This window comes from Vanessa atalanta, chromosome 9 (assembly GCF_905147765.1).
Source record: "Vanessa atalanta chromosome 9, ilVanAtal1.2, whole genome shotgun sequence".
Classification (NCBI taxonomy): domain Eukaryota; kingdom Metazoa; phylum Arthropoda; class Insecta; order Lepidoptera; family Nymphalidae; genus Vanessa; species Vanessa atalanta.
Window position 1 is genome coordinate 10,506,405 of NC_061879.1, and position 22,073 is coordinate 10,528,477.

General features: G+C 33.7%; 1 protein-coding gene across 1 annotated transcript in view; it reads right to left on the reverse strand.

Annotated features, from left to right (window-relative positions):
• The window catches only part of LOC125066436, a 125,097-nt gene that overhangs the window by 39,103 nt on the left and 63,921 nt on the right, over positions 1-22,073 (reverse strand). The window contains exon 3 of the mRNA XM_047674506.1: positions 3,381-3,493. Within this exon, the coding sequence (XP_047530462.1) occupies positions 3,381-3,493 (113 nt within the window). The remainder of the gene's footprint in view (positions 1-3,380; positions 3,494-22,073) is intronic.

Below are 22,073 nucleotides of genomic sequence, written 5' to 3' on the forward strand. Positions count from 1 at the left end.
GTGGTCGGCGTTAAAGGAGAACATCGTTAGAGAACTTACATGACGTGTCGGATAAAGTTCTGACATAATACGTGTATTCTGTAACATGGATTCGAGCGGTATGGTGGAATGAGCTCCAGGCCGTCTCGATAGGAGATGAGGCCGTTGTTGAGTAATATTAATAAATCAATACAGCAACGAATCTTTTTAATATTATTAAATGCAAAGAATATTAAAACATTTATATATTGATTTTTAAAAGTAATAAAAAATAAGTAACTGTCTGTTAGTGTCTGACTAAACTCAGGCCTTCGCCTGGAGCTTATTTCCTTTTGAGGAGATAAAAAATCAGCAAAGTTTAAAGGGATGATGAAGTTTGACTGACAAATAATTATTTTCAGTTTGATTAGATTTTTATTTTAATTAACATCTGACTTAATGCTAATAGTGTATATATACCGACTAACTGCCCGTCTCGACTTCGTACTGAAATTTCCAAAAATCCATTCTTGGTGAGTCTATATCTTGTAGGGAGTAATTATGCTAAATTTCATGTCAATCGTAGATCTCATTATGTGTGATATTTTGCTTATATATATCACCGTAGAATTATTAATTCCGTTAGATTATAGTATATCTCGCGAGATTGTAAACTGTCGAAATATTGTGAACGGTGATTTAACTCAAAATTTCGGTTAGGTTAGAGTTTTTATAATGTAACATTAATTAGTTTCGGCAGATTTTAATCTACCGAAAAGTAATGCGTTAAATTGTAAGCAGTATGTTACGATTCACAATCTTTCGACAGTTCACAATTTCGCGAGATAGATTATTATCTAACGGTATTTACAATTGTACGGTGACATATATATATAAGAATATAAAAATAGACATATACATATACATATAAATATTATGGTAATCGCTAGCTACAATGTCGAAATCTATTATTATCGAACAGATCATCGGTATCAACATATATTTTTATTCTCTCCTGTTTGAATAATACTATTTTTAATATCTTTTAGTATGCTATATATCTCTGTAACTCACTGTGCTCTTTGTTAAAGCTACATATTTATAAACATAATGTATATGTCTGTAATAGTTTGCCGTTATTTTTATCTATAAAATAATATACTCGTTGCCTTTTCAATTTAAGTAATGCGTAGTGTGAAGGTTATCTGACAGCGGGTTTTTATCTCGCGTTTCATTTTCTACCTCGTTATATTAGATTATCTCAACTTTTATGCTTCACTAGCAATAAACGCGTCTTCGTCTATTCTGATATCAACTAGGGCGATCTTTGTATATATACAGTTGATCTGGAGTCTGGCTGGAGATAAGGCGATCCTAGGTTCCCGTGTCAGACTAACAAAAGATATACGGTTTTTCTGTTAAGAAATATCATTGCCTATTTACCCAATGACTACTGAGAAAATAATGGCAATAATATATTCTTAGATAGCACGTAAAGTCACTGACTCTTTTGCTTTTTGGTCGGGTTAGTTACCGTTTTATTGCACTGAGTGTTAACGCACAACCGATATACACTAAAATGGTAAACAAATATTATCGATTTAAAAAAATATATCGAATTATTGAAATATTTATAGCAATTAAAAAAAATTTTTAACAGTTGATTTTCTGTTAGTCATGTACGAACGGATCTACGGAATCCAGTTTTTGAATCGGTTACAGTTCCACGTACAGTTATTAAAAAAAAAAAGATTTTATATTCTATTTTATTACATTATCTAAAAAAAGACGATATGGTTAGAAAGAATGTTACTTGTGAGATGACGTCTGACAGAGAAGTATGGAAGAAGAAGACATGCTGCGCCGACCCCAAGTAAAATTGGGATAGGGGCAGGAGGATGATATGATTTTATTACATTATCTATTTTTGCGACTTCAGCTATCAGACTTGTTGCGTCGTCAAACATCCAAATGTAATATTTCTACACGTCTCTCTCAATCGGATAGGTGATTTTGCTGAGATAGGCGTGCAAAATACACTCTGATATCTGTTAAAATTATATATTATTTGTGCTGACCGCTATGAATAAATTTATGCTTAAACGTTATTATACTAATGGCTTTTGTCCAATTATTTATATTTTTTTAGAATCAGATTAATTATTTATGTCTGTTTGTAAATAATCACGGAGGCTATTGGCTTTCACCAGGATTTTTATATTTTATGTAACTAATAACACCTCGTTAATGGTCAAACGCAAAGACTTCTTTCTCTACCTGAGCAGAAGATGTGAATATTTTATCCGATTCATGTAGGTTTCCTCACGATGTTTTCTCCACTCTTGAGCATGATATATTTTTAAGGACAAACATGAAAACTCAGTGCAGTTAGAACCTGCAAAATTAGTTTAAAATTCATGTACTTTATAATATTCTGAATAATTTGTCCACAAAATATTTATGAAAGCGTTTTCAGTTTTCGTGTAAAATAGAGGAGTTTTATGTTCTTGTGTAGCTTTAAAACATTTTGAGAGTCCCACACACAAAACTACGTTTTATGCAAAATAATTTACAGTTTACGCTATGCGCGTTTGGTTCACTATCTGAAGTATTATTTAAGAGCGATCTTTTATACTTATGAAGAATATAAAAAAAAATAAGCAAGAAGCACTAAACAGTTTTGAATTTAAATTTATACTACGACTTTGTATGTATATATAGAAGAATACATTTCAATAATTAATGTTACTTTTTCTTCTATTCTTCGTACTCCCACTAGTACTCCCACGGTTGTTAGAAAATATTTCTTAAAGGTGCTACGCTAACATTTATACAAACGTTTTCAGTATTAATAAAAGAAACTTTGTCAAATTAATGAATACATAAATATAAAATAAACTTCTCCATTCGCTCAATATAATATCTAGACACGCGGTAGCGTGTCAAGCCAAGTTCAAGTAAAAGAACTGGCGAGCATCACTGCGAACTGAAATGTGAATATAACCTAATTAAAATCAACAACGTATCACTTTTAATCGTTGAAGTCAACAATCAAGGCCTATATCATAATATATAACTTGGCTCTCATTTCACATTTATGTTTTGATGGGATAACCTCTTCTTCTTCTTTATCATAATTTTCCCATTACGTACAGTGATACGTTGTTGATTTTATTTAGGTGATATTCAAATTTCAGTTCTCTGTCAAGTTCTGATTCAGCGCTTGCGGTTGTCACTTCTGTAGACGAGACTTAGCGCACGGGCTTGTTACGTCACTTCTGTAGACAAGACGAAACGTACGGGATTGCTACGGCGAGATTGTAACTGTATTGTATGTAGCGGTTGGTTCTGCGGTATCCCTTACCGCATGGTTAATCCTGTCAGATTATTTTGTTAAAATTAATTAAAAAAGAGAAGCTTACCTTATACAAAGTTTGGGGGTCGACATTGTGTTCGCAGCGCATCACAGCGCTGTGGCCGTGCACCACAAACCGTGGCGCTCGGAGCTCTACCCAAACGTCTTCCATACTCTCAACTGAGGACAAAAATGTTATCATTTTTAACGATTTCAAATATAGAACAGTTCTATTTTCATAAACAAAACAATTTATCGGCGTAGACATTGTTATGAATACAATAGATATAATTATTTTTTTAAATACAATGAATGTTGTTTTCATTTACATTGTGTCGTGTTAACACAAATTTGAAACATATATTACTAGTATTATCAAATAAAATTGGAAAAAAACCTTAACTAGAACATATTTTGTACAGACTAAATGCCGATTTGTGAATATAACATAATTTCTTTGCAAAGATAACTAAAACCATAGCATAATATAAGTTAAGGTCACGCGTAGCATATTATCACCGGCATCATAAAGAACACTACAAACTTTCTACTACGACTTTGAAAATAATAAACATACCTTTAAGTAATTATTTATTAATGTTGATGTACACTTATATAAAAAAAATAATTGGAATATAGTAAGTATGTTAAAAACATTATTATTATTTATTTATGGCATTGATTGGCCTGATGGTAAGTGGTCACCACCGCCCATAGACAAAGGCGCTATCAGAAATATTAACATTTCCTTACATCACCTATGCGCCACCAACCTTGGGAAGTAAGATGTTATGTCCCTTGTGCCTGTGATTACACTGGCTCACGCTTACTGACAGACTCCATCAGTGTTGATATAATTCATTATATTAAAAAGTGCATAAAACACATTCTCGTAAATGTTAAAGTGAATAAATTTTAAACAGTATTTTGACTTATTAATTGAATAGACATTTTAAAAATAATAAAATACCATAGAAAGTGTTTATAAAAAGCCTGTTTTATTTGAAGACTTTTTTGTATTAGCGGTGTTTAATGGGTTAGTTAGTTAGTTAGTTAGTTAGTTAGTAGCTATGGTATGTTATTATGGTGATGATGATGAGCCCCAAGACCGATTTAGCCAATCGCTGGAATCTAGTGCAGGTCATAATTATATGGTACGTTACGAAAATTATTATAGTACGCTTGTAAGTAACTGTATTATTTCACTTTTTAATTCTATGAGATGGCAAACCCGATACAATCGAAGAGTTTAGGCACAGGAGCAACAATTCTATAGCTTAAGAAAACCCAATAACTTGTATCCGCCCGTCCCGTAAATTTGCAGCGAATCTCTCATTTAATGTAAATTTTTTTGTCACTATTTCGGAAAGGCTATTCAATTATAGACTAAACTTACTTTCAAATGTGAAATCTAGCCCATCAGTATTTCCGCTCATTGATTTGTCTGTTGCCATAGTAGCTTTCGTATCAACGTTGAATAAAGCAAGTTTTAATGGTAGATAATATGTATATACATATGTATATTAAAATACTTTAGTTACAATTTGAAATTTAATCGAAGGAAGAAGTAACTGCATTGGATTTTTTTATATTATAAATTACATTGTATATTTTTATTATATTTAAATTAGGAACCCATTCAAGTAAATTTACCACTTTGCAAATAATAAGAAAATACGAAATTTATATGAATACTATTTGTATTATCTTAATGACTGTCTTGTTGGTCTAGTGGTAGTGGTAGATGATATAAGCCGTATTTAGCGAGGTTCTGGGTTCTAAAACCTGGGATGATGAAATGTTATTGGATCTTTTAGTCGAAAATCTGTCAAAAGCAGCCCGGAGTCTGAAAGTTGCACGTTAAGCACTTGGTGTTGCGCCTAAACTCTTTCCGTACTATTGGTCGTGCTTTGTACATATAATAAGTCCCGCCTAATTCGCCAGTTTCCCTTGAGTTTGACCACCAAGACCAAAATGTATGAAATTATCATCATCATTATATTCGTCATAATCATATTCTTCATCATTATATTTATCATTATCAAAGTAGACATATGACTCCACTCCACCTGATGGATCTGATATAATTATAATAATCATCATCATATTCATCATAATCATATTGCACATGCACATGAGATTGCGCCCACACTTGTGCACTACAACATGACTTGCATAATTGGCTAGTCTCCCTTAAGATTGGCCGCCGTATCTGAAATCGGTAAGGAAGACAATATGATCGACGTCCACATTAGTCCCTTAGAGATTATTGGAGCACATTGTAATTGTATTACATACATTCGATAAACCGTAAATTCTGAAATTTACAAAAAGACTCATTGTTTAAGTTTAACCTTGACACCCTAAATATATTTTAATTTAATTCTAAATAGGTGTAGTCTAGCCAGACTGGCAAATGTCCCCTTCGTCAACAGACCTTGACACTAAAGAATAACTAATTCCTTTTGTTTTGTGATATGTTGTATTCCATAGTATCTGTAATACCATACTGCTGGGCTGAGGTTTCCTCTCTGTTTGAGGAGAAGGTTCCACCACGCTGTTCCAATTCGGGTTGGTGGATATACTTGCGACAGGATTTCATTGAAATCAGATACATGTAGGTTTCACAAGATGTTTTCCTTCACCTCAGAAAATGATATGAATTATAAACACAAATTAAGCACACGAAAATTATTTTTCGATGTGAATAAAAGTTTCATTTTTGTTTAACTTTTAGAAATTATATTTTAAATTAAAATTAAGAACATAAATTTTATAGATAATTAAAAAGGTAATTGGTAATAAGTGCCAACAAATGGAAGAAGGCTCATTATTCACTCTTAAGGAAAATTCTTTAACAACTCCTTTTAAATATAATTTAAAAGTAAAGTAAATAATCTTTGAAATAAAACTAGTTTTTAACGGATTTAATCGCGTATATTAATTATTTTAACATCCCGACGTTTCGAGCACTTTGCAGTCTGCCCGTGACCACGAACACTGCAAAGTGCTCGAAACGTCGGAATGTTAAAATAATTAATATACGCGATTAAATCCGTTGAAAACTAGTTTTATTTCAATGTGTAATAATCGCGAAAATCTAAGACAACATAAATAATCTTATTATTGATTTAGAGGTTACAGTTTTTTTTTTATATAAAGCCTATTTGGAATTGAACGACTTAATTCGATAATTGGGTTTTACCCTATAACGTAATGGGATGACGTAATGGCATACCTTTCATATGTTTTTTTTTAGAATATATATTTACATTAAAGCTGTAATTATATAAATACAAATTAATTAATAGTAAAAAATACAAAACAGTAACTAAAAACGAACCATCCCTCCTGTCACCAGTGGGGACAATAAAACGAGGTACCCATTATACTTAGATCACGCAAAAACTGATGAATATTTTGGTATTAAATTAATACCATTATATTCATTGTGTTTCAGAGAAGACTAAACATTTACGTATAATGTAACTAGATGCTAACATTACTAATTCATGAATTCAGATCATTTGTAAAAAATACATTAGTAAAAAAGCATATACAAGATTATATATACTTGTTGACTTCAAGGCAGGATATATTATGTACATATATAATTGTATTGAAGTAAAATAACTTGTATTTTAAATTTTGGAAAAGAGTAACTACTGAGTTTCTTGCCGGTTCTTCTCGGTAGAATATACATTCCTAAACGTTTGTAAAATGACGATTCAAATGTGTTTGTAAAAGCCTACTTGAATAAAGTATATTTTGGTTTTGATTTTGATTTTGACAGCAACACTAATGATAAATTGTTTACTCTCTCCTATTATTAGTAAAGGAATTGTGTGACTTATTCTTGAGTAATACAATACACACAGTTTTTTTCTTTAAATATCTTTAAATATTGGACAACATCACATACATTACTCTGATCCCAATGTAAGTAGCTAAAGCACTTGTGTTATGGAAAATCAAAAGTAACGACGGTACCACAAACACCCAGACCCAAGACAACATAGAAAACTAATGAACTTTTTTTAATTTATTATTTATTTATTTATTCATGTACCGAAAACAAGTAACACAGAAAAAAAAAGAATAACAAAGAAAGAAAGTGATACATAGGAAAGCTTATCTCTATGAGAGATCTCTTCCAGCCACCCTGGAGTGTGAGTAATATTATGTCAAATTACAGATAAGGTAGGTACATCTTTAATTTTGGTGACAAAGAGAATAATTAAATTGCGTTTTATTTATTACTTTACATAAACATACTTAAATATACATAAAACTATTATAAACTACATATTAATTTAGATAAATACAAATAATATATACATACATACATATACAAAATAAAATACACACATATATATATAATATCTAATGTTGTGATGAAATTGTAAGATAACATTTTTTTAATCTGAATTTAAATGTATGTACTGAATTACAATTTTTTATAATATAGCCCGGAAGAGAATTTCAAAGTTGAGCAGCAACCACCGTAAAGGATTTTTTGTAGAAAATACCATTATAATATATATAGTAGTAGTAGTAATATATAGGGTATATCAAAAACTTTATTCAAGACACAAGATCGAAGTGGTCTTTCACGCGGTGCAGAAAACTTGAATCGTTCGGAAAGATAGGGTGGAGTTGAATGATTTAATATATTAAAAAGTGTGGTCAAAACATGTACATTACGGCGAAAACGAATCGGAAGCCACTTTAACTGACGTCTGAAATGGGAGAAATGATCAAATTTGCGCAGTCCAAATATAAATCGAATGCATAATTTCTGAAGTCGTTCGAGTTTGTCGTCGTTTTACATCGAACCCGGGACCTCGGAGAGGCGTACCCATGAAAACCGGTGTACACATTACTCAACTACGGTCGTCAGGACGTCAGAGTCGTCGTAAGTTGTTAAGTAGGTAAAAGTTTAAACATTTTTACAAGTTGCATGTTAACTATAAAAAACCAAGCTCTAATATAATTTACACCTCGTAAAAATATTTTTCCTATTACAGGCAACATCGAATCGCGTGATCGTAATAGCTCGTACAACATAATACGAATACTGGTATAATTTGTACAAAAAATATCTGTACTTAATATATTTTTGGACATTATATATAGTGTTTTTTTTTGGATAAGTGATATAAAGACAACGAAAAATATTTACGACTTATACGAAATAAATACATACTAAGTTATTATGTATACTGAAGATGCTTTAAATCTGGTATCGATTCCAGTTGAAGTATATTGTATATAAATATTTTTATAAACTCCAAGTACCGGCCATGTTTTGGAAGCTGGGTGTGTTAAAGTCGACGTGCCTCGGAAAACACGTAAAATCCAATAAAATGCACATCGATCCTATCTCTCAACGTGTCAAATAGTCATGTTGAGTAGCGAGTGAAGTTGAGTTCTCATAGACATGTGCAATATAATAATAATCTCCTAAGTAGATATAATATATATCTCCCAAGTTATCTAATCACACATAATAGTTATTATATGTGTTATTAGATAACTTGGACGAAAATTCCTTAGAAGGGAATTAAAAATATCATATGCATTTTACTTAAAATTGGAATATTTTATTCAGGTGGACACTGTCAAGAAAAACATTTTTCCAAAAATGCGAATATCTCAAAGAGAGTATTTAATAGCGTTACGAGTTTTTTAAATCCCAAAATCTTTATTCTAAGAAGAATTTCTTGACTTAAATGACCATTAGCATAGCCAAAAATATTTATTTGTCTATGTTGAAAATAAATTTAAAGTGCTAGTGACGTATGGTGACCACGTATTGATCAGGTGACTCATATAGGCTATGAAAAATTCTACACTCGATATAAAACTTCATCGTGATAAGTCAGAAAATGATACAATTAAGGTAGGTAGTATATACGTCGATCCCGTGGCGCCCACCGATGAGACGGAGAGGGTTCCGCTGGTTTTTTAGTGGGTATTCCGGTGTGCCGCTAACATCTTGGGCACCGGCGAGTTCCACATACCACTCCACTTCCACGTGGGGGAAACGCGTAACGCGTTTTTCCAGCGAAAATAAAAAGGAAGTATATACGCACTCATCGTAATATCATATAATCCTAAGTCAGTTTTTATCATTTAACGAAGACTTACATTTAATTTTTAGAGGACCGTTAAATTTCGAATGTTCTTTCTATTCTTATATCGGAATGACGTCGCAAGTATAAGCTGCCGCTAGTGTAAAGTTTGTTCTCATATCATGTACCCCGAATTATCGTGTCGTATCGTTATCATATCGTCGACATAATCAATAAATATCTTTAAGCTGTGGCTTGGATGAATTAGTGTCAAGTATTACCAAAAGTTCATTTTTATTTCCTTCAAAGACTAATTAATTACTAAGATCTGTGAGGTGTGAGATCTGAGGAGATCTGCGTGTACTGAAGTCTATTGTAAAGTTAAAGTAAAACTTTTTTTACTTACCAAATAAAACGAAACTAAAGACAACGAGTCCATTAAATTTTTATATTTGTACAAATTACAATGAATACTTCATTATAAGTTCTCATTATAAAGAACCAATTATTTTTATTTTTGAACTAGATAAAGACCAAAATATTTAACATTTACCACCAGAAGTAACAGAAGTGCAGAAATATAACAGATTTTTGATAGTAGAAATGTAAATTAGTTGCAAACCAAACGGAGACTAGCAAATCCTATCCACAGGGAACGTATTGAATATCGAGGCAATAAATTTCAATGTTTTCAAATTTAGCACATTCTTGAAATTTTCAAGCTGGTATATACGTTCTCAGAGTTAAAGAAATTGCTGCCACAGTTCTTATGCTACCGTTTGTTATGATCAAGGTATAAATGATTTTCCGGAATAAATAAAATATAAATATATAAAACGCGCTAGATAAAAGCGACTGTTGCATACTATATTTAAGCTAATTTTGTTGCAGAGGAATCAAAATTACTTTTTCTTTTAATTTCTTGACGTGTTTTGTCTTGTAATTTCTTACTTAGGTTTTGCTATTGAAACACTTGGACCTTCGAGTAGTAGTGCTAAAAGCTTAATTAAAAGTATAAAACCTCGCCTTGTTGCCTCTACTGGTGATAGAAGAGCTGGTTCATTTTATGTCCAGAGGATCCGAATTCGATTCAATGTAGAAATACTGCTGGCATTATTGCCACCACTCCACGCAGTCAAGATTTATACAGTAACTATTTTAAATTTATATTGTTATACAGTAATGGACTTAATGTTATTAATTCTAATGTAACCATAAATATTTCTATCTATGTAATTATTGAAAGGTTTTTTTTCGTTCTCTGTTTTACTTGACTGTGACTTGTCACAAAGAACTGCGTTGAACTTTAAACGTTTCTGTTGTGAAGGAAATATCAGGTCTTTAACAGAACAATTTTATTTTATATAGCTCACATAAACTGGCGACTAAATTTGAACTGGACTGGACTGGAAAATGTAATTCTTAACAAGCAAAGAAGCCTTACGAGTAAACGTATAACTTTAGCTTTGTAAACATCAAGAGCAAAGTTTTAACAAACAACTTGTTTACTTGTACTAGAAAACTTTATGAAGTTTTTTTTTTCAGTTTTATAATAAATTGTTTTTTAAGTACCAGACATTTTTTTTCAGTAATATATAAAACTACGTTCTAGATTGAAGGTGAGTCGGTTCCTATAATAGGTGTCATATTGGCAATTGATAACATCATCAACCACGTCTTTCAGATCATTCACATCCAAAAAGATCTGGTGGAATAGAATCCTTTTTTGGACATACAAATACAAATAAGCCTACTGAAGGTAAGTGGTCATCGGTGCCCTTAACCCTTCAGAAACATTTACCATTCCTTACATCGCCAATGTACCACCAACTTTTAGGAACCGTTATGAGAGATTTTTTGTCCCATATTTAGTTCCGAACCTGTGCTGACTTTAAATTAACTTTAAGCGTGTGGCTTCAATGTTGCAATGCTTTTTCCCGGATATAAGGCAGATTTTCATTATTCCTTCTTTTTTAGCCACTGATTCCTATATACAGATAGATTATAAACACAAATTACGTACATGAAGTATCAGTCATAGATAGTCCTACATTTGAGCCCAATCTTAGGGGTTGAACTCTGTTCACTTGTTCTAACCGTTGGGTTTGCAAAATCACTAGTCATGTTACTTAAATTTCATGCCTTTTATAATAAATATAAATAAATTTATAAGAAGGGTTCGAATTCTGGGTCGGTCCAATAAAAAAAAATATTGGGTTTTCTGAAAAGGATTTCTTAATAGAATCTCTCTTTCTCTATGTTCGTGAGTGTGAGTAGCGAGGGAATAGTGAATAATATCTCGTACACGGATGGCTTATAATTTATTTTCTGTTGTAGGGTCAAATGTGCAAGAGATCCACCTGATGGACTATCCCGCCGATGAACATCTCCATCACCGAAAGTCAGACATTTGCTTTGCCGGCCTTTGTGGTTAGTAGTAATATTATAATTTACAAATTTGTTGTTTAACGATATAATAATTGCAGTACCTATTCCGACAATCACGCGATGCTAAAATGCAATGTTCAAGTAATTATCGAATGTCTAAAAATGTTTGTGTCGTTACCACAACACACTATATTAGTTGAGGGTATGATGTTATTCGGTTCGGATTTGTTTATAAGAGATAGGGACCAGACCCTACGTCTCAGGACCGCCATAAATTAAGAGATAAGTGTATATTACGGATCCCGAATAAGCAATGCGGGCAAAATTATAATCCAATATAAATACGCAAACGTCATACAAAGTTTCAAACGGAATCGTTTTAGTTGCAACTTATACTAAAAACTTAATTGATAGTGAAAACTCGGGATTGTGTTAAACTAATATATAATCCTGCTAAGAGCGAAAAATAGTGTTGTATATCTTTTCTCGTGTATCTATGCGTAAACTGCTGGATTAGGCTATTGATTTTTAAATTTTGAAATAGCCCAAAGTAACATAAATAACCTTCACTTTATCTGATAAATATAATTAATTCGATTGAAGATTTATTAAACAGATACGAATAAATATTTTTGGATTGACTTATTACGTTTAAAATATTGAGTGATAATATTAAAGGGGATTTGAATGATAAAGACACTGTAAATGAAATATTTTTCAATATCAACATCGTTTCAGCATGACTACTGTGGGTTTTCCTATCTGCCCTAGGTTAGGCCTCCCGAAAAGAGCAAAGTCAATTTAGCCTAGAGTTCTGAATCATGCATATATGTATTTTTATTTACCTATATAGTTTAGAACAGCACAATAAATAACTTCGATCATATCCGTTGGCGTCCTATTCACGTCCTACACGATTCTGTCGACAGACTTACGTTCGACAATATTAATCTGTTAGGAAACACACACAACACACATCGACCCAGCCGGCAGGGTCGAGGTACCTCATTCGTTACGACTTGTCAAGGACGTGGCGTATGAAGATGTACAATGCACACGTGATTCCTTCCGACTTCGACATCGTCATTGGCCTCACTGGAGGCACTCACCTCTTCACCAGGTGATGCTGGAAAGGTACTACACAGGAACCGCAATACACAGTCCCAAAAAAAGTCATGATAAATAACAATTGTCTTTATGATTGGTCTCATGCTACGTAATTGATTCATATTTGATAATAATTTTCGTTGAAGAGATAACTGAGGTTGAATTAATACTATTTTATAATAACGCTCGAAGTTGCAAATAAATATGAGCAGGTTCTAACAGGTCTAAATGCCAATAAGAAATTTTGTTAGTAACAATATTTACAATATGTTTTAATGTAACTTTGGAAAATATTATATAACATGGCGCGAGACACCTGCGAAACTGTTCTCTAGTTCGTAGTAGTAAGAACCGGTGCAAACTGGTTATTACTTTCATCGAGTGTACGGAGCTGTCAAATCTGTCGCTCTCGGATACATAAACACACATACATAAACACTATATATTTACGTATTTGTCTCGATGCGATTGTACAGGCAGAGCGATTCTTCCGGTTCTTCCGCGTTTCTTACGCGTCGAATATTGGCGTCTTTATTTTGGAAAATTATTTTTCCTAAATCAAGCATATTTTAAATGATAAATAAGAGAAGAAGAATAATATACGGGCATACGACTTGCATTTCAGAAGAGGCTTTGCAAAATTCGTTTTGTATATTTCTGAATATACACAAAACTAGTAATCAGAGTAATGCACCGATTCGGGTTCTTTTCAGGGAAAGATATTGAAACATAATAAGAACTATACTTACATTAAACGTAAAATATGTTGATTTTTTTAAAGCTATAAATAGACACGACGCTATTCACGAGGGAGAGGTACCTAGCTTAGCGCACATTATTTATGTGCAAGTGAACTCTGATTTAAGAGCTGAGATGGCTCAGTGGTTAGATCTTAACCGACGATTGCGGGTTCAAACCCAGGCAAACACCATTGAATTTACATGTGCTTAATTTGTGTTTTTAATTTATCTCGTGCTTGGCGGTGAAGGAAAACATCGTGAGGAAACCTGCATGTGTCTAATTTCAACGAAATTCTGCCACATGCTTCAAACCGTCTCTTTGGAGGGAGAGGAGGCCTTAGTTCAGCATTGGGAAAATTACAGGCTGTTAACGATACCGATAGAACGGCAAATGTGACCAGACTTGAAAGAGGACTTCGCGTATTTTCCAAGGCACATATAAGCACTACAAACTGCCGAGCTCCGGCTGTTACTAAGAATTACTCGTCTGAAAAACCCAATAACTTTTTATTGACCTGACCCGGGGCTTAACCCTAAGACCAGGGGATCGGTGACGTTATAAGATAGCTATTAGACTAATGAGGCAGTGCGTCTGTCTTTCAATCTGTCAGTTTCAGTGTATAGATAACGGGAAAAGTAGAACTGACTTCTGATACTGTAATTTACTTCTGACGCATAATCTATTGTAATCCATAACAAAGGAATAATAATATTTTTATTTGTATAATATTTTGATCTATATTTATAAAAATGTATGTTTTAGGTTTATTTATAAAAATGCAGGTTCCGTAACTGTAAAGAGACAAATGAAACCCTAATAAGATCACTTCGTTGTCCGTCCGTCCGTGCGTTTGTCTATCTGTCAGTATGTAAAACCTACCATGTCAATCTCTCTCGCAAGGGAATCAGACCCTATAGGGTACTTCCCCTTGATCTAGAATCGTTGAATTTGGCAAGAAGAAGTGTCTTATAGCACAAGTAATACGGTACGGAACCCTCAGAGCGCGAGTTCGACTCGCAATTACGCAAGCAGAATCGAATTGTTTTTTTTTTTATAAACGTTGCCGTCACTTGCTTAAAGGGTGCCATCTTGTTTATGTAGATAGTATTGTAGTATTGTAGGTATTGTAACGCTTGCATTGCTCATATAAGTGTAAAAAATTCTCTTAAATAAGAAAGCATATTATTATTTATAGGACCACTTTGACTGATACTCAATGTCTGCTTCTAAGAACTGGTGTTGAGGGCTACTCATCGTATCTAAAGACGAGAGGTAATTCCTTTTGTGACAGTTCTCCCTTACAAATCATTTTTGTTGTCTTAGTTTAAACGTTTTTTTTCTATGTTACATGATTTATTTATTTTGGACTTAAGGGATTTCTATATATTGTTAGTTACAAATATCTTAGCATAATTTAAAACAATATTGATATTTTACTAATATAAAATGTTTTAGAACCGTTTAGGAAAATAGAACAACTGATAAATTTATTTCTACGTTATACGCTTAAAACAACATAAAGGATTTGTTTATTCGTGTATGTCCAAAAATTCGCATTTAAAGACGCTAACATAAGTGGTCTCAAAAATGGGCCACCTGATATCATGTGGTCACCACTGCCAAACGTTGGTACTGAAATATTAATAATTTTTGCCTGTTTTTCTGTGTCACTCGTCCTTCAAACCCGAACAGAATACTAAGTATTACTGTTTGGCGGTAGAATATGTATATGACAGTATATGACATACATTTGTTTTTTTATTGTACACAATCCAAACAATTAACCAATAAGTATAATTATTTTACTTTAATCATTCTATTTGCAATTTAATTGCGGGTTCAAATCCGATCAGGAGGAAAATTACCACTGAATTTTAATGTGCTTGATCTGTGTTCAAAATTGATTTCGTATTTGGCGGTGAAGGAAAATTTCGGATGATACCACATGTGTTTTAACTAAGCCGTATTGGAAAAGCTTGGCTGAACCATTCCAACAGTTCATCATCATCTATACCTTAAAACAAATTCTATAATAAGATCTAAAGAATCAGAATCAAACCTGTTAACCTAATATATAGCTTAATGGTACCGTTTAGCGTTGAACTATTGAGATTAGAGTTTTGCTTAAAACTTATCTCACGTACTGTTCAAAGTAAGTTCGATTGCTACTAAACTTCTTTATACGTCGAAACTTGAAATATCTTTTTGTAGCACAAACATATTGCACTATGTAAGAATACTCTTAAACATATTGAAATAAAACTAAAATAACTGGTCACGGGCAGACTCAATCTGCCCGTGACCACGAACACTGCAAAGTGCTCGAAACGTCGGGATGTTAAAATAAAATAATTAATATACGCGATTAAATCCGTTAAAAAACTAGTTTTATTTCAATGTGTAATAATCGCGAAAATCTAAGACAACATTACTCTTAAACATATCGACGTGTAATTAATATCACTTATATTATTTAAAAGCTGTTGCGTCCCGCTATCTAAGCCTTGTCTAACTTTGTATTGCGAAAACGATAACGAATGAAATACTTTACGAATATATACATAGTTACGTAAATACTCGTAATTAGTCAAAATATCTGAAAATATTTATATTTTAATATATATTGCATGAGACTATTAAACCGAAAATGAAAACTAATCAAATTATTCTTTTTGTTATAAAATCGAGATAAGCGATTACAAGACATTTTTCAACGAATACGTATTGCTGTTATGACTTTTTGATTTTAAAACTACTGCAGTCCTTAATCGGATTAAACAACTATATATACTATACATTTTATATAGTAAAATCTTGTAAACTACAATATAAGAGAAGATAGCCGATGCATCCGAAACTTTAATGATTACTGTTCCTTTTTAAATATATACACACTGTATATATTACACACTGTTGATTAAAAGTAAGTTTTATTTAAGCTGTATACAAAACAAATTAAATGCAATATATTACATTGAGACCAGCTCCCGAAATTTGGCTTCAATCTGTTTGGAACTGGCTTAAAATTCAGTTATGAAATTTTGACAGTTACAAATCAAATCAAATAAATTTTATTCAAGTAAACTTCACAACGAAGCGTTTTTGAATCATCGATATTAAAATACTAACACCGTTTCGGAAAGCAGCCTCCAGCGAGAAGAAACGGCAAGAAACTTGCCTTAAGCAGGCGCATACATTAAGCGGGAGTTATATATTTTAACTTATTAATAAAATAAATATTACGTGCTATTGTATATATAACACACGCTATATTAATAGTTTATGTAGAAATAAAATTAGATTTGAAGGACGATTAATATACACTAAAATTAGGTAGCCCGTTTGCCAATCTGCCTACCTATTATACTAAATATGATATAAAAAAAATAATCGGGACCGCAAAAACCATCGATGAAATAAAATTATTAATTAAAATATTCGCCGAATGTTTTAACAACTAGTAACTTTAGCAATTATTTACTTCGAAACTAGATTTAGCTTTAACTAATAAGTTTAAATATTTGCAATTATCGAGTACGTTTCGAGGAAATTAACTTCTCGCTGAGTCTCAAAGATTAAATACACATTTTAAATCCTGAAAAACAAACGAACAATATTTACCTCATTATAATGTCAGTGGGATAATTTATCAACGTCTCAGTGCGATTAACAAACTGTTTACTTAACTAGGAAAAAATAGCCTTAATTATACTAAGATTACGAAGAAAGCACCATTAAATTTTCATTTGATAAATTTGTTTTTAGTAGTGTTTTGTGCAAGCCTTTCTGGATTGGTACCACCGACTCTTACATTCTACCGCGTAGCAGGATACTTGTGAAGAGAGTGTTGTTGTTTCGTTTTGAAGAGTGAGTGAGCCAGTGTAATTACAGGCACAAGGGACATTGGCATTGGCGATGTAAGCAATGGTCAATGTTCTTTATAACGCTAATATCTAAAGGAGGTAGTGATCAATTTCCATCAGGTTAGGTAATATACACGTATGCTCATCTCTATATTATAAAAAAAATATATCACGTTCCGCGGTGACTAAGCGTTTTGCAATGGGACATAAATACTATACATGGTGTTACTTAACTATGTATATTAAATTGTATTAATATTAAATATTAATACAATTTAAAAGTGACTTACTGACATACGCCGTACAGCCTAAATCGATGATCTAATACAGTAGTTCCCAAACTTATTTATCTCGTGGACCACCTATTGGCATGTGTCCGTAACCACAGTTTGAGAGAAACACTAAAATATGAACTAAATTTGAATTTGTTTAATATTGGTGCTTTTAATTCTACCCTTAGTAACCCTACGAGTATTTCAGCAATTAAAATCTTATGAATTTGTTAGTGATTGTCTCAAACTGATGAAGAAAAAAAAAGGTACCTTTGGCATCAAGTATTTATAGTGGTGATCAAGTTCATGTCTGAACAAGCATTAAGCATTGTCGGGCGGATAGCGCTTTGCAAGTCTGTACACGAAATTGTACGTAATATAGAATACGCAAGTTTGGACAAGTAACAGTCGTTTGCCTTATTAAAATATTATCTGCTTAGTTAGGTACTTAAAACAATGTAGGTAGGCCCTTATAAAAACTATGCTTACATTTTTGCTCTTTACTATCAAAAGCAGATAAATTTTCGTGGACCCCCATTAACATCTTATGGACCCCCATTTTTTATTCACGCCTACGTAGATCCCCAGCAAGTCTCCCGTGGAACCCTGGGGGTCCACCTGGACCTCTTTGGGAATCACTGATCTAATAGGATGATTTTTTACACAGGAATTCCTGGTAGAACGTAGGTAAGCATTAAGAAAGGATTTTTCATATTTGATATTCTTAAGGGGTTAAATGAGGGATGAAAGTTTCTAATTTTTGAAATAAATAATCGATGTATAGACTTATGTCAATGACATAAAGACAGTTCAAGCTTTTTTGAAAATTCATCACCTAAGTTCGTCATTTCGATTAATGGTGCAATAATGATTTGAGTGCAAAACATTGTTTTTTATAGTTATTTTACTGCAGACTTGTTAGTGATATAGGTAAAAGATGGGTTTGGGGTAATTCCGATTACCAAAAATAACTACTACCGCGGGTAGGTGGCCTTATAAGCCATTGTACATTATAATATTCGATAATAAACAAAGATTAATAACATTGTTTTGATTGTCTTCAACATTGTTTAAGTTATCTCCGCGTAATGTTTACTTGATATATTCAGTTTGGACATTTACCCAACCCATGTATACCCCGTTTATATGTGTCATGTTTCGGATTGAATTTAGCCTCATGTGTATGTATGTCTTAACACTAAACCTCTATACACAGTTAACCCTAAACATTTTGTTTAATAGCATTATTTTGCAGTCGGGGAATTTCGAGACTAAACCATGATTTAATGGAATCTAGGATTAAATCATTTTTATGTCATCAGTTAAATTAAAACATTTGTAAAATTATCATATAAACAAGACGCACATCTTACATGTTGGTAATATTCCTTATTAGGGGTTCGCTATTAGGAGGGTTGGCTGACTTAATATTTATACTCAGCCTGGGGACCGGAATAGTTGCTTTATGAAGTAATCTCCATATTACAGCCGTAATAAATTCCGCCTTAAGATAAAGCACTCCTTCTAGAACAATGCGATGATACTTAATTTTGACAAATTCATGAACATTAAAATGGGAGGATGTGTTCAGCTGTGCATGTGTGTTGATATCGATTTTTGTATATCTTCACACACATTTAAACAGTTAATCTATATGAGTAAAATACAATTACTTTTACAGGGAAATCCAGATCTGAAATTGTAGAATATTGGTTCTCGATTAACGAGAGGCAATTATCATAAATCATGACATGATATATACAATGAGCCGAGATGGCCCAGTGGTTAGAACGCGTGCGTTTTCGGGTTCAAACCCAGTCAAGCACCACTGAATTTTCATGCGTTTATTTTGTGTTTATAATTCATCTTGTGCTCGGCGGTTAAGGAAAACATCGTGAGGAAACCTGCATGTGTCTAGTTTCAACGAAATTCTGCCTTACGTGTATTAGCGTGGTGGAATATGCTCCAAACCTTCTCCTCAAAGGAAGAGGAGACCTTAGCTCAGCAGTGGGAAATTTAAAGGCTGTTAATTTTATTTTTATCTACAATACATGATATGTTAACAGACATTGTTATTATTAGAACTTGCGTGTTTAACGTAATTTTTGGTAAAATGTTCTTGTAATGAAATAATAAGAAAATATGTTGAAAATTTAATAATGACTTTACTCGTACAATCTTCACCCGCAACAGTCCTTTAGAAATTTACTTTGAAGGTTTTCGGAGTACATTTATCGAGATTGCAAAGGTGTTTAGCTACATTCTTATCGTTTCATTTAATTAAATTCGACGCCGTGATTTTAATATTGTATTATGGATGTTTTCATTCCCATAGAATTATAGACGAAATTGTAATTTATTTGCGCATTTTTAAAGTACACAGATATTTTTTTTTATGTCAAAAGATGGCAAACGAGCGGGAAGCTCACCAGATGGAAAGTGACTACCACCGCCCATGGACATCTGCAACACCGGGGGGCTTGCAAGTTCGTTGCCTGCCTTTCAGGAAAGAGTACGCTCTTTTCTTGAAGGTTCCCAAGTCGTATCGGTTCGGAAAAACCGCCGGCGGAAGCTGGTTCCACAGAGTGGTTGTGCGAGGCAGAAAATGTCTTAAAAATCGCGCTGTTGTGGATTTTCGGACATCTAGGTGGTGCGGTTGATATTTGGAATTTTGACGAGATATCTGAAGGTGAAATTCAGCAGCCAGGATTAATCCGAACAATTCCTCGGAACATTCGCCGTGATAAATTCTGTAGAAGATGCAGAGCGATCCAACATCTCTACGCAAAGCCAAAGGATCAAGCAGATCGGAAAGGGCTTGATCGTCGATAATTCGATCCGCTCTACGTTGGATACGGTCAAATGGAAGTAGCTGGTACTGGGGAGCACCCGCCCAGAAGTGAGAGCAGTATTCCATGTGAGGCCGAATTTGCGCCTTGTATAGTCTTAGACGATGGTCCGACGTGAAATACGGTCTTGCCTTGCTGAGCACACCGAGCTTTTCTGATGCCAATTTGGCTTTGCCTTCCAATTGACCGCGGAACTGAACGAGGCTCGATACATCGACTCCAAGTATTCCGATACTAGCTATGGCAGCTAACGGAATGTTCTCGAATCGTGGAGATACGACAAATGGTGTTTTTTTAGCAGTTAACGCGCAAACTTGCGTCTTTTTGGGGTTGAAATCAACTAGGTTTAGCCGACCCCAGTTCGAGACTTTGTTTAACGAAGACTCGATTTCAGACACAAGTTTGTTCCGGTTTTCTTCGACGTTTTCCCGAGAAATATTAGCACGGCCGGTGTATGAGGTGTCTACGGTGCTGTCGTCTGCATAGCAGTGAATATTACTGATTTGCAACAAGTCATTGATATGCAGAAGAAACAGAGTGGGTGATAGAACGCAGCCTTGTGGAATTGCAGCATTGACGAATTTTAAGTCAGAGAATGCACCGTCGACAACGACCTTCATGCTCCGATCTGCCAAAAAAACACAAAACACTTCGCTATGTCCAGACTGGCTGCTAACGCCTCCCCCTTGCTCTCAACTGCTTCCGCCCATCTATGAGTAAGGTAAACTAGAAGATCACCGGCTGAGCGACCCCGACGGAAACCGTACTGGCGGTCGCTAAACAACTGGTACTCCTCTAGGTACCGCAGGAGCTGGCAGTTTATAATGGACTCCATTATCTTGGAGAACAAGGAGGTGATGGCTATAGGCCTATAATTGGACCGGTCTGAGCGGTTGCCCTTATTAGGGATCGGATGCACAAATGCAGTCTTCCAGGAGTTCGGGACGACGCCGAATGCATAGGACTGCCGGAAAAGACGCGTTAAGACCGGCACCAACTCGGGAGACAAGTCCGTAGCACGATTGGAAGGATGCCATCGGGTCCACTCGACTTATGAATATCCAAGGAAAGAAGTGCTTTACGAACTGCACTTTGCCGGAATTTAACCTCCGGCATCGTGGTATCACACCGCGAAAATTTACATAAAGGAAATTTGGAAGGTTTAAAGATTTTAGAGATACATGTATTTGTTTGGCATCATACATGCCAGTAGTTGAGAGAATTATTGGGACTATTGTAACTTTCTGCAACTAGCACATACGTGCTATTTCTTCTTTTAGTTCCGTGTATATTATAAGTTTTTCATTTATGGTGCTTTGGAGATTGTGTGTGTTAGGTATGGCAATGTAAATTATAAAAGCTGTTTTTTGTATCTTGTCGACTGTTGTTATATGCGGTCTATTGTAGTGAACTGTTCGATCTGTAAGTATTGCTCTGTCGTAGTATAATTTGTGAGTAGTGTTCTC